This window comes from Melospiza georgiana, chromosome 1 (assembly GCF_028018845.1).
Source record: "Melospiza georgiana isolate bMelGeo1 chromosome 1, bMelGeo1.pri, whole genome shotgun sequence".
In the NCBI taxonomy this organism is placed as follows: domain Eukaryota; kingdom Metazoa; phylum Chordata; class Aves; order Passeriformes; family Passerellidae; genus Melospiza; species Melospiza georgiana.
The window spans coordinates 113,032,410-113,045,286 of NC_080430.1; the positions used below are offsets into that span (position 1 = coordinate 113,032,410).

Consider the following 12,877-nt stretch of genomic DNA (forward strand, 5'->3'; position numbering starts at 1 on the left):
GAAAGAGAAGCTATAATGTTATATCAGTGCACCCACAGACAACATTATTCACTTTCCATGGTGAGGGTTTGTTCTGGACCCATGCTTACCAGAAAGCCCCTACTTACCTCTGTGGTGTGATTCTTTTTTTTAAGCACAATTTCAAAGATTCCTGATAGGGAGATTTAATCAGAGCTTTCATGAGTCTTACTGAGATATCTGGGAGGTTTTTCATGACTTGCACATCAGCTGTGTTAAAGCCTATGTGTGATGGATCACACACTGTCATCACCACAAGCTCTATAAAGCTTGCATTTAGCAGTTCCTTCTCAAGCAGCTAGAAAAAAAAAATAAAGATGTGAAAAAATTATTCAGATTTCTCTACTTAACTCTTAATAATCTACCATTAATCCTATCTCAAATGAAAGCAAACATGAAACAGTCCCTATTCAGGCTGATTTTCTCTATTGAAATGTCAAACTTTCACTTAGGCCAATGCAGAGAAATTAGGTATCTATAAATATAGACACAGGATATTTGCTATCCCACCAAACTGCAACTTAGATCTTTTAAACCACATAGGCCTATTTCAGTCTTGACTATATACCTGTAAATTCTGATGTACATCTCTGTACACACTATCAGAGATTTGCTGATGAGACAATCACAGTCTCAGACCTAAACTTGGAGGTGTACATTTCCTAAGAGACTCATAAGTATTATGCTTTACATAGTTAAATATGGCTTATATTGCATCAAATAGACCAATAGAGAGATAAATAGAGAAAGGCAAATAGAGAAACCTGAATATCTATGCTGAATTCAAGAAAGGCAGATTGTATCAATTCTTTCTCCCTTTTAAGCAGCTACCACCTCCACACATTTAATGCAATCAGGAATCATACAGGAAATATTCACTGCAAGTACTCCATATACAGAACACGTACATGTAACTACATAGAAAATTTGTATCTTTTATCCACTACAGATTTCAGAGCCTACCTTCCAGAAATCCTGCTGGCACATTTCCAGGATGACAGTGACAAACTCCAAGATCCGGACTATAATGGTGCACTTGCTGTAGTTGTACTTGTCCCTCTCCTGAGGACTGAACATGCTGCCTTTGGAACTGCTATCAAAGCACTGCTCTGCTGCATGGATATCATGCAAAGCAATAGTGTCCAGGAAGAACTGCACAGCCTTCAAGAACAAGGAGCTTTCATTTACACCTAGAAAGAATTACACTAAGTTGAAATGATTATTGTTTCATGCTTGGAAGAAAACAGTCAAACTGAGATGACAAACAGAAAGAGGCACATCTCACACCAGTGTTTTCTGAAAGCTCTCTGCTTGTTCTAAACATTAACATGCTGGGCAATAGAATAGCAGGACACCATTGTACTTAGTGATAACTCCAGAAACTAATCACTAACCACTTATGAACAATGATGATGATTTAGGCTTATGTAATAAAAGAGATAAAAATTTTAAATCCCTAGTTTTGAATGACTTAGCCCTATGCTAGCTGCTTCTGACATATTGTTTTAAATCAAGACAGACCTAACATTGACAGACAGACCACCTGAAACTTGTACAAGACTATGAATCTGTACTATGGCTGAACAAAAGCATTTTGTTTAAGCTTGCAAGAATAATTGAAAGAGAAAGAGACCCAGTGGCTACACAAGGTGTTGTTATTTTACCTGACCAAAATTCAAATGCAGCTTTTAGACCTGATGTAGTTGATGCATCAGGAAATGAAACAAGGTAACATGTATGGGACTTGAAGTGAAAAGGTGCCTTCTTTCATTGTTTTCTGATAGCTTCCTCCAGATATTAATAAACAGTAGGTAAAAAGCTTTAGAAGGATTTCAAGAAAAATATGATAAAAACCTCTTGCTTTTCTGTGCAGTGGGAAATTAGCTGCACAGAATAATTTTTGAAGATGAGATAGAGTAAAAGGAGTTGCTGGTAAGTGGATGACTAAGAAATGCAAAGAGATATTTCTAGGGCTAAAAGGAAACATTTTAAGATACATAGTACTTCATAAAAAACCCCCATCCCATTACAACTGTCACTGAAAAACTTTGGGAGAGTTTGCAAAATTGTCTCTCCTACATTTGAGAAAAGAGCTTAAATTCCAAGTTAAGAACTCACCTTAGATGGGCTTTATGTAACACACACAAATGAGCCTAATGCAACAGTTAATCACTCACCCAGTACTTCATCAGGTTTGATCATCTGCAGCGCAAAGAATGTATTGTAGCAATCCAGCGCTGCTAAGAACATGTCCATCCACTGCATGACAGCCTGCAAACTGAAGGGTTCCTGCATGCCATGGAGAGTTGGCTGAGAAAGGATCCCAGATGGACTTTTGGCATCAGTGCCACCTCCTTCAAATTTGTTAATGAGGAAAGAAACACCACTGTTTTTTAGAGTATCAGCCAGCCAAGAAGATGGAGACTTGTTTCCTGACAGAAATAGAAACAGAAATATAAATTTTCTAGGAAAAACACATTTCAAACTAGCAAGCAGCTAGAGGCAAATGAACTAACAACTTTGTGATTTAAACTGGGTCTTCTAGCAGAGAAGGTATTGATTCTGGTTTAGCCTTGGTCACATTCTTAAAATTCCCACATTTCTCTTCCTTCCATAAGGAGGAGTTCAATTTTTACGACATTCATAGTTCCCCATCAATAAATTGAGCTTTTATTAGCTGGATACACAACAGCAGCTTTGGGCCTGGAAGTAAGTCTGCACTAAAAGCCTCCTCTGTGCCCAAAAACATCCCGCAGACTCTGAGGTTCCCACAGTACCGAATTTGCAATATAAGCAACAACTGTGTTTCTATTTAACAATGCTGAGTGAACAGATATTTACTTGTAATTACTACCTTGCATAGAGAAGACAGAGGGAGGGCATGCATAGAGTACAGAAAGCAAAGATAAGAGTGCACTGTGACTTAAAATACCTGGTAACAAAGGAACAAATTCATAGAAGAGCTCCATGGCTTTATGCCGGCAGTCTGTCTGAGGTCGTCCACACTGCACTAAGAGCCACATAACAATGTCCTGAAGACACATAGCCTTAGTAGCTGGGAATCCCCTGCACAAAAATATTAGGGGTTAACAGTTCCTCTTGCCATCTACCAAGAAGCAATAATAGTCTCTCAGTTGAAAACAATCAAAATGTTCCATGAGCACTATGAATCCCTTTTATCTGTTGAACCACCACCAATCTGCACTACCTGGAAGAGCTCTTCCACCATCATGTCTGGCACTGCTTTCTCTTCTCCTCACTCTACTTGGCATAGTCCTTGTGGAAAACAATTTTAAATGTAGAAGGAGGTATCTCCCCTTCTCTTTGTAAACTCACAGAGGAAAAACTGCGAATAAGGTTTAGATATGCCTGAACAGTTTTCCTCCATCCCTATAATCATCACGTCTCATAACTTAGCAAATGCCACACCGGTGACCCAAATCTAAACTCCGCTTGTCAGTTTCTTTAAGATCACATCATAATTTGGGTAAAAAGGCAACTAAGGAGGTCTCCAGTCCAACCTCCTGATAAATAAGGGTCAGCTAGGTGACTCAGAGCATTATTCATCCTGATACTGAATCAATTTTTGCTTGTTTTACCTTTTTTGCTTCCCTTCTTTAACTGCTGATCACCCTGTTGCAGCTTGTCCTGCTTCTGCTGACATTTCACAACAGTAAGAAAGGCTTTGGAGGAGTTTCCTCCAAGTGCTTTGTAGCATCACTGCTAATGTTATTATATGCACTGCTGTGAGGCAAACATGCACTTCTCTTCTGCCTCTTTTTGCTAAACTAAATCAAGTTCACCACGCTGGAATAAAGAATCATGTTATGATTCTTTATATGCTACTCTCATGTTATGTCCAGTGTTTTCCCACCAATGGTTCAACAGCCAACATCAGGAGGTCTGTATCAGCAGTTGTCATAGGATGCAATTCTCATTCAGAACCCCAAGCATTTAATGGAACTACTGGTCAAGTTTATTAAAAAGCAATATGGAAATAAATGCAAATAGCTGACCGTGGTACCCGCCGTTTTCCCTCCTTGTTCAGAGAAGGTGCTTTATGCTTGATTATGCGCTTCAGGTGGTTAATAGCATCACAGCACTGCTGGGCAGTACCTGTTGGAGACAGGGAATTGACATTTCTTAAAAAATTGCCAGTAATTTGATTAAACTAATTGAGATAGCACTGTAGAGATGGTGCAAGAGACTTATACAGATGATAATGTTTGCCAGCTCCACTACTCTGTGCTTCTACAGTGAGTTTTTCAAAGGTGCAGAATGAAATCACAAAACACCAGACAGGCCAACCTGGCCTGAGCCAAGCCTGAGGCCTTTGGTATAAAACTGTGCATTCTACTTTCTGTGATCATGCTTAGAGAAACTGTGAAATTTTCCATGTGAGAAACTCTTCTGGGGACATTCCTACCATGTCCTGAACTCTTCCTCTGAAAGAAATTAAGTTTTGTTAACACCAACTTTTGGCTTTCTGTTCTAATTCCTATTAATTGATGAAAGAGCATGGAAAAAAAGGAGAGAAAAGTAGATTTACTGAAGAGTCACTAGTACTGTGAAAGAGGTCACAGGCTCTTCACACACCTACATACTGTTGTAAAGAATGACAAGACAATGAGGAAAGGGTATCACAAATGAGTGGAAATATTCCATAGAATATATGAAAATTACTATTTTTGGAGCATTTATTTGTTATAGAAGAATAGACTGATTCTCACCAAGTGACATTTTTTTTTTACACCATGTAACTGCAAAACTACAACTCAAATCTGAAGCACGACCAGCATTTTTAGTGTTATTACAAAAGTGTAAATCATCATAATTATGAAGAGGTTCCTTCTCCTAGGCTCAAAATACACTTGATTATACATATATACGACCTTTATACACTGCAAGGAATTGATTATAAGAGTTCCTAACTAGACTCTCTACTGATAATGAAAAATAATTATTCCTTTGTTGCAGAAGTAAGCAAATGTAATTTTCTTACAGTTACAATTTTTCTTTGTTAACCCAAGATTCCACAAGGTAACTTTTTTCTTCATTCCACTGTTAATTAACTATAGCTCACCTAATGACTTTTCATCTGTATGGGCTAAAGCCAGGCTTTCCAGAAAAACAACCAGCGCTTCAAATACAAACTGCTCCACCAGAGAATTTTCTTCCCTTTAAAAAACAGGAAAACATTTTATGAGAAATATAAATAGAAGAAGCACTAAATGTAAAATCCTAATTAAAAACCACTGAATTAAATACTGTAGAGACAGACTGCAAAAGATGTTTGCACAAGAGAGTAAATCTAAACCAGTTTAAAAAACAACAGCGAAATCTGCTGAGCATCCTAAAAAGGCATAAAAAACATCTTATAAACTTGTGATCAAAATTTATTTTTATACATTTCACACTGACAGAAATCCCAAACAACAAAATTATTATTAAAATAATCTGAGTAACAGAATGTTCCAGCTACCATATACATTAACAGAATGAGTGTCAGGGGATGACTATTTGAGCTGTAACTCTTTTCATCTCATTGAACCTTTAGGCCAAGTTAGTTACTGTTTCAAGCTCTGCTTGCTCACCTAAATTCTCTGTAGATACTGTTAAAAGCAAGTGCTGCACCCAGCCTCTTGAAAGCACTGGGGTGAAGAGCAAGGCTGTACAACCGTTTAAAAAGAGACTTGGTGTTTGCTGGGCTTTCCTCCTGCTGCCTTGGTGTTGTCTGCTTGATGGACCATTTCAAGAATTCTCGGATGCACTGGCCACAGAAATCCCTCAAAGTGCTGTCAACTGGATCCACTATGCCACTCTGAAATTACACAAGGTTATTTCATCTTAACAATGAGAAAACGCCCTGCCATTGTCTCTGTGCAGTATTATAGCAGCTTATCTACATTGCACTATTTGCAAATTAAAAAACTGTACTCACAGTCTACCAGAAATTAACAAAGTTCAAAATTGCTACTGTCCAAGGGAAGGGCAGAACTTTTAGCCTTCACAGTGCTCAATTACAGCTCAAAGATTTGGATTTTCTATTCCTGTCTCAGCCATCAGATTAAGTCACTTCATTTTCTGATGGGTGTGCTTCCTCCACATAAGAAGTGGTGTGACAACACTGACTTTTATTAAAAAAAATACTCCAATCCTCTTGACCTACCTTACCTCCAACCACTTCTGTTCAGTGCAAATGCTAGTCTTAATTGCAAAACTTTTGCACCTGGTGAAGGCAAAGACACTTGATAAAAAATTAAGCACACCACAAAGGCATTCAGGGGGATGAATGGTGAACGTGCTTCAGTTGTTCCTAACTCATACTGATGATAAAGAGTGTTTCATTTATCTGAAGATGATATACCTGCATTTTGGGAATGCCAAAGAGAAATTAATCATACAAATCTCAGTAAAGGAATATTAAATGGTTATTAAAAATAAATAAATAAACCAACCATTTTCTTACTTTCAAATAGTTAAGGGGTCATTCTATCTGTTCATATGTTCCTGGTTGCTTCAGCAGTAAAATGATGCTAGTTAAAAATAAAGTCATATGGCACAGAGAAAAGAGAGGAAAGACTTATCACCTACCAGGATAGCTTCCAGGAATGCCACTGTATCTTGACTCTCGAATTTTTTGTTGTTGGTAAACCAGTGAATGAGTTGCATGACCAAAGGCTCATACAACTGTCTTGCTACCTGAAAATAGCAAACATTAATACTATGTCTATGATACTTCGCTATTATATGCAAGAATAAAAACCAGTACTTTGAAAAAGGGTCTATAAAATGAATAACTAATTTCATATTACATTGCCATATCAAGGATCAAAAAACCCCAGACAATTAAAATGGGTCAGATGTTTTCTATTCAGCCAGTCTCCATGACCTTCAAGCTTACTTTCAGTAATATCCTTTGAGACAAAGAACACTGCATGCAGACTAATGTGCCAATACACAATCAGGGACACAGGGATGTTTGTTTCTTAAATCATATTTAGATCTAAAAATCTACTTTTACCATTAATCTAACTTCCTGAATTTCAACAATTCTACCTGTAAATCAATCTGATTGATTACTGTCATACTATAGTATGAAGGGAAGAAACACTAAACACACTTATTTATGCATATACACATGCTTCAACTGCAGTGCCTGTGGCTTGGACCAATCCAGACATCATTTACCTATGGTTTATGTTCAGCCACACACCAGCAAAAGAGGTATTGGTTACCTGAATTGGTAACACAGCTTCCTTTCTATTTTAACAGAACACAAAATCCATTTGATCTCAAAGCAGATACAGCTGCCAGGGTCCAAGCAGCAGTCTCAAAAGGCACAAAAACCTGTAATTTCTGTGGAGATGAACCTATGTGTCTGTTCTGTTTTGTGCAAAGGAGGAGAAATATCAAGTTCAAATGTTTGAATGAAATATATCATCTGTAAGTATCAAAGAGGCAGCTACAAATTCTCTCCTGAATGCTTTTCCTATGAGTGTAGCTTTGCATACAGTCAACATCAAAACAATCAACTTCACCTCCAATTAACTTCTTACTGAAAGACAACAGAAATTAAATGTGGCGATAAAGAGGATTACTACCACAAACTCCCTGAGTGCACCATGAAACCTGAATATCTCTTGTACATTTCTCTGAGCTACTCTGAACTACACTACATTACAGAAGTATTTAAAACGAGTATTTGAAGAGGTTTCAACCCCACTCCCAAAATCCAGACAATCCATCCCTAGAACAGAATTTCAGCCTACAAAATACTCTTCATTTGGGGAAAAAAAAAACCCCAACATGTTAGGAAACGTCTAAATAAAACTATTAATTAATTCCCACATTCAAAGGTATTTGAACAAGCTAAAATTCATATAGATAAATCTGCTTACCTGGTCTATGTCACAAGCAAGACGAAGCAGAACTGGAAATACTCGCTTATGTAAATGGTACATAGGTGGGGGACCCTGACGTCCTTCTGGCATCTGAGAGGCTTTCCCCAACATGTATGTGACTATGCCATGTAGCAGCTCACATGCTGCAACCTGAAATTTAAAAATCCATTTGGTTATGCATCCATTACTTTCACAGAGAAGACAAAATTGTGGGCAGGAGAGAATGAGTCACATGAAAGGGGGTACTTGAGAAATCACACCTATGCTACATCATCATTCCAGGAACAGATCATGACCATGGAAGTAATTTACACACCTACTAACTGGTGCTTTTCCTAATGTTTTAGTCTCTGTTATGGGCAGTAACATACCAGCTGGAGAGAGTTCATCATCAGAAAAGTCACCCACAGTGCTTTCAAGGAAACTCCCAGTCTGGACTCTTTGGGTATCAACACCCCAATCCAGCACACCATCAAAATATTTGCTTAAGTGTTCTGCTGGAGTGAGCTCACAAGTTCACAGGCTGGGCATGCGAAGAAGGCCAAACAACACTATTTTAAAAAGATCCACTGGTTTAAAATATTCATTTTTATGTTAAATCAAGCATAATGCTGTCTGATAGAGCTTACACAAGTTCTGCTCTTTAGCTTCTGAACACTTAAAATAGTGTAGTCATGAAAGGGCACCAAAGAAGCACACTGCTACCTATTAATTAATTAAAACACGTCTGTAGTAACAAGGAAGACATTATTTTATGCAATTTTATTAGCTAGCATAAAACAAGATGAAGGAAAAAAACCCAATACTTTTGTTTGCCTGTCACTTGCAGAAAGAGCCAGCTCAGTCACATGAGGCAAAAATAAGTCCAAGTAGATGACAGGCTTCATGTCTGCAAATGGTACAGCAAAGCTCAGGCGCCTCTCAGTGTCCCAGGATACACATTTCTTCATCATCTCTTCTGCAGAGGTAGCTGATGCATTTGAAAGATGAAAACAAGCTTAATACAATATACATAAAGCAAGTACTTAGTTCAGTCAAAAAAATCTGTAATCTTTCAACTTCAGTTAGATTGCCATGCAATGTTAATTCTTTATAAACTACTGAAAAAAACGTAGCCAACATTTCTTTCAAGTGAGAGTTACAGCAGTCTGCAGTTTCAATACAGGTTAAATTTGGAGACAAATAAATCCAGAAGACATTGAATCACACTTGATTTAAAATACTTCTGTAAGACATCCAATAGATAATGCATTTGTCTTCTAATGTTACAGAAAATTCTTGAAGGTCAATCAGACAAGAAGGTCCAATATACTGACTCCTACAATTGCACAGAAAATGGCTACATTCACAGCCATTTACAGCTATCTCCTCCTAGGAAAACTGGCATACTTACTCCCTTCTCTCCCTATATTCCCGTATTTTAAAATCTGGTTAACAAAATCTGACCACACTTTGTATTTAATTTCCAGAGAATAAGGCTACTTTCCCCCAGTATTTTTGAGTAAGTAACAGGGAAGTACTTGGCAGAAAGAAAATTGATTGTAAAGACAGAAAAACAAACATAAGCATGCAAAGAAAGGAAAAAAATGCACAATACTATATTAATTTTTAGATTAACTAAATTTTGTGCAAAATTCATGCAGTAAATCTCATGGTCAGGTACTTACACTATTGTTTTCCATTTTTATTGGATTGTATCATATTTAATATTTAAATTATAAAACTTGTTCATGGACTGGACGGAGAAAGGGAGAAAATGTCTTTTTTTTGAGGAGCACCCAAATGGAACTCTAGTACCCACACTTACTTTAAGGTATGATGTACCTTAAACTCACAAATGAAAAAGTAAGCTTGCTGATATTTACACAATTCATGACAGCAGTTCCTAAATACTGAGAACTATAGTAGAGGTAGAAATCAGTACCAAGGAGCTACAAAATGGGGCAAAGTTTTAAAATGGCTTTGCAGCCAGAAGGTGAAGGGTGGAATAAATAAAACCATATACTCAGATGCATAGTTTTTTGCTTTCAACTGTAATTTCCTAAACACTTTCCCTACTCCATATTAAGTTGGTGAATACTTTTGCTCTACTAAACTACAGAACTGGATAAAAGTAATTTTGTTTAAATGATAGCAACAAAAAACAGGTATATGAGAGTGATGTTGAGGCCTTAATGAAATCTACTTTCAAGAGAGACAGCAGAGGCATATAAATATTTTTGACAGGATACTCACCTGTAATTAAGTTGTGGTTAATCTGCCCTCCCAAAGATCCAAGAAGGCGTGCCACTCTAGTCCTTACTGCTTCCAAGGAGGGACTATTATCCTAAATCATTCAACAGATTAATATTAGTGAAAGCACAGTTACTTCTATAGGGAAGTAACTTGGTTTACAGAGTAAATGAAGGTCTTATGGCTCTTATTAAATACAGATGAAGAAGGTAAAATGAAACCACGAGGAGAAAAATTGCATCAAACAAGAGATGAACTTTGGTTTAGCAAACAAAAGAGGGCAAGACTGGAAAGCACTTTCATTCCATTTTGTGAGCTTTCAATTACCATTTCTCAAGTAAAAATTTATTACCACGGATAACACATATCTACAGAATGACATAGCAGTGCAGAAACAAATCTAAAACAAAAATTGCTCTTTTCATTTGCTTTAATTCCAGAACTTAAAGTTTAGATCCTGTACCTATATAGAATAACAGCATCATTTAGATTACAAAAGACCTCTAAAGTCATCAAGTCCAGCCATTAACCCAACACTGCCAAACTCATCACTAAACCATGTCCTCAATTGCCATGCCCATATGCTTTTGAACACTTCAGGGATGGTGATTCTACCACTTACCTGTGTAGCCTGTTCCAATGCTTGACAACCTCTTTTATGAATATATTCTTCCAAATATCCAATCTAAACCTCCTCTGGCACAACCTGAGACCACTTGCTCTTGTCCTGTCACTTGTTACCTGGGAGACCAACCCCCACCTGGCTACACGCTCCTTTCAGACAGTTGTGAAGAACAATGAAGTCTCCCCTGAGCCTCCTCTCTCCAGACTCAACAGTGCCTCCCTCAGAAAACTGATTTTCAGAAGCAGCCTGTACAGGATACAAAATTAACTAATTTTGTTTCACAGAATCGCAGAATGACCAAGGTTGGAAGGGGCTGCTGCAGGTCAACTGGTCTAAACTCCCTTCTCAAGCAGGGTCATCCTAGAGCACAGGCACAGCATTGCATCCAGACAGTTCTGGAATATCTCCAGAGAGAGAGACTCCATAATTTCTCTGAGAAATCTGTCCTAGTGCTTGGTCAGTGCACACTAAAGAAGTTCTTCCTCATATTAGACGGAACCTCCTGCGCATCAGTTTCTGCCCATTGCCTCTTGTCCTACTGCTTGGCATCACTGAGAAGAGCCTGGCTCCATCCTCCTGACACCCTCCCTTCAGCTACTGATAGATATTGATGAGGTCTCCTCTCAGTCTTCACTTAAACAGGCTGTGATCCCTTGGCCTTTCCTCATAAGAGATGCTTCAGTACTCTAATCACCTTTGTAGCTCTCTACTGGACTCACTCCAGGAGTATCATGTTTAAAGAGAACCAGGTTGGAAAGAGTTCTGTATATAGGAGTAATGTCACATCTAAAAAGAGGTTTATTCCAAGTTAGTTTGTGCAGTGGAATATTAAAATATTCCACTATATTATATTCCACTATATTATATTATATAAAATATTCCACTATAATACACTTACATTTGAGAGGCCACTGGACAAAGTAATACATATGTTGGCTTCTAAAGACTGTAACCCTATCCACAATACATTAAAAATCCCCCAAATGCTTAAACACTTACAAAAGTCTATTGCCTACTGCAAAGCTGCTAAGCTGGGACCTGATTTTGGGTGTTGGGAGTCAAATTTTTGTTGTCATAATGCATCAGTCTACCAGTGATACTGACTTACAGGATTTATACAGTCCCCCTTCCCTGCTTAATTCCCATCCTCACCCTGGAATATGACATCTTTCCAGCTCTGCTGAGGTAACAACAGCTTGTTGAGCCACACTGCAGAATGGAATTCATTAAACTCATCTAAGGCAGAAGTAGCCCTCATTAAAAAAAAAAAAAAGTATGCATGCAAGAAAGGAAAAGAAGCACTGGGAAGAAAGGATTAACACTTAATTCTTAAAAAGAAAGAGGGCTCTTACCACTGACAATGTCTTTGCTTTTCTTATACGCTGTATCACAACTTTATTACGTCCTTTCTGGGCTGCTTGAGAAAGTTTCCTTACTTCCCAGTTATTATGGGATTCAACTGATGAACAAAAAAAAACAGCATATCAACACCAGTTTATCGTACCACCATCTCATGCACCTACTCATAGTTTCATTAAAAAAAAAAAACACTCTTGTTTAGCACACTTTTATTTTAAAATGTGACAATTATTCTTTCACTTAAAATCTTTATTGAGGAAAATAATAAATAACTTTCTCTTAGTAAAACTAAGCTAATTTAAGCAAAAAAAGGACATATGACACAGAAATAATAAATAAAATAGCGACAATTACTGATTGCTCAGTCAAAGCAAGTAAATCTTATTTTAAGAAAAAAGTGCATTTTGGGGTGTAAGGGAAGTTATGTTGCTCCAAACACAGAAAGTGCACAATATAAATAAAAAGTATGGCATGTCCACATCTTTATGAAAAAAAAAAATATTTCCTCTTCTTTAAGACCAGCAATTTTTTGCATGTATGTACCTGTAGATGTAGAGCTTTTCAAATAACCATCAAGAAGAGGCAGGACATCCTTGTAATAGGGTTGCATCATATGTCTGGGGATGTGAGCTGACCAGTCTTCCAAAGCATCCAGGCCCAGATCAGCCATTGGGGTACAGCTAAGGCCCAGCTTAAATGCATTCTAAATGTCAAATACAAAACTATCAGCCTTTCACAT

General features: G+C 37.6%; 1 protein-coding gene across 2 annotated transcripts in view; it reads right to left on the minus strand.

Moving 5' to 3' along the window:
• Positions 1 to 12,877, minus strand: part of PRKDC (protein kinase, DNA-activated, catalytic subunit) — an 83,273-nt gene that overhangs the window by 53,448 nt on the left and 16,948 nt on the right. For both annotated transcript variants that reach the window (XM_058021670.1, XM_058021661.1), the window contains exons 21-33: positions 12,682 to 12,841; positions 12,132 to 12,238; positions 10,158 to 10,248; positions 8,729 to 8,892; positions 7,920 to 8,072; positions 6,613 to 6,720; positions 5,613 to 5,839; positions 5,102 to 5,196; positions 4,035 to 4,134; positions 2,951 to 3,084; positions 2,196 to 2,450; positions 982 to 1,208; positions 108 to 316 (exon numbers count right to left, since the gene is read on the minus strand). In XM_058021670.1, coding sequence (XP_057877653.1) covers positions 108 to 316; positions 982 to 1,208; positions 2,196 to 2,450; positions 2,951 to 3,084; positions 4,035 to 4,134; positions 5,102 to 5,196; positions 5,613 to 5,839; positions 6,613 to 6,720; positions 7,920 to 8,072; positions 8,729 to 8,892; positions 10,158 to 10,248; positions 12,132 to 12,238; positions 12,682 to 12,841 — 2,030 coding nt within the window. The remainder of the gene's footprint in view (positions 1 to 107; positions 317 to 981; positions 1,209 to 2,195; positions 2,451 to 2,950; positions 3,085 to 4,034; positions 4,135 to 5,101; positions 5,197 to 5,612; positions 5,840 to 6,612; positions 6,721 to 7,919; positions 8,073 to 8,728; positions 8,893 to 10,157; positions 10,249 to 12,131; positions 12,239 to 12,681; positions 12,842 to 12,877) is intronic.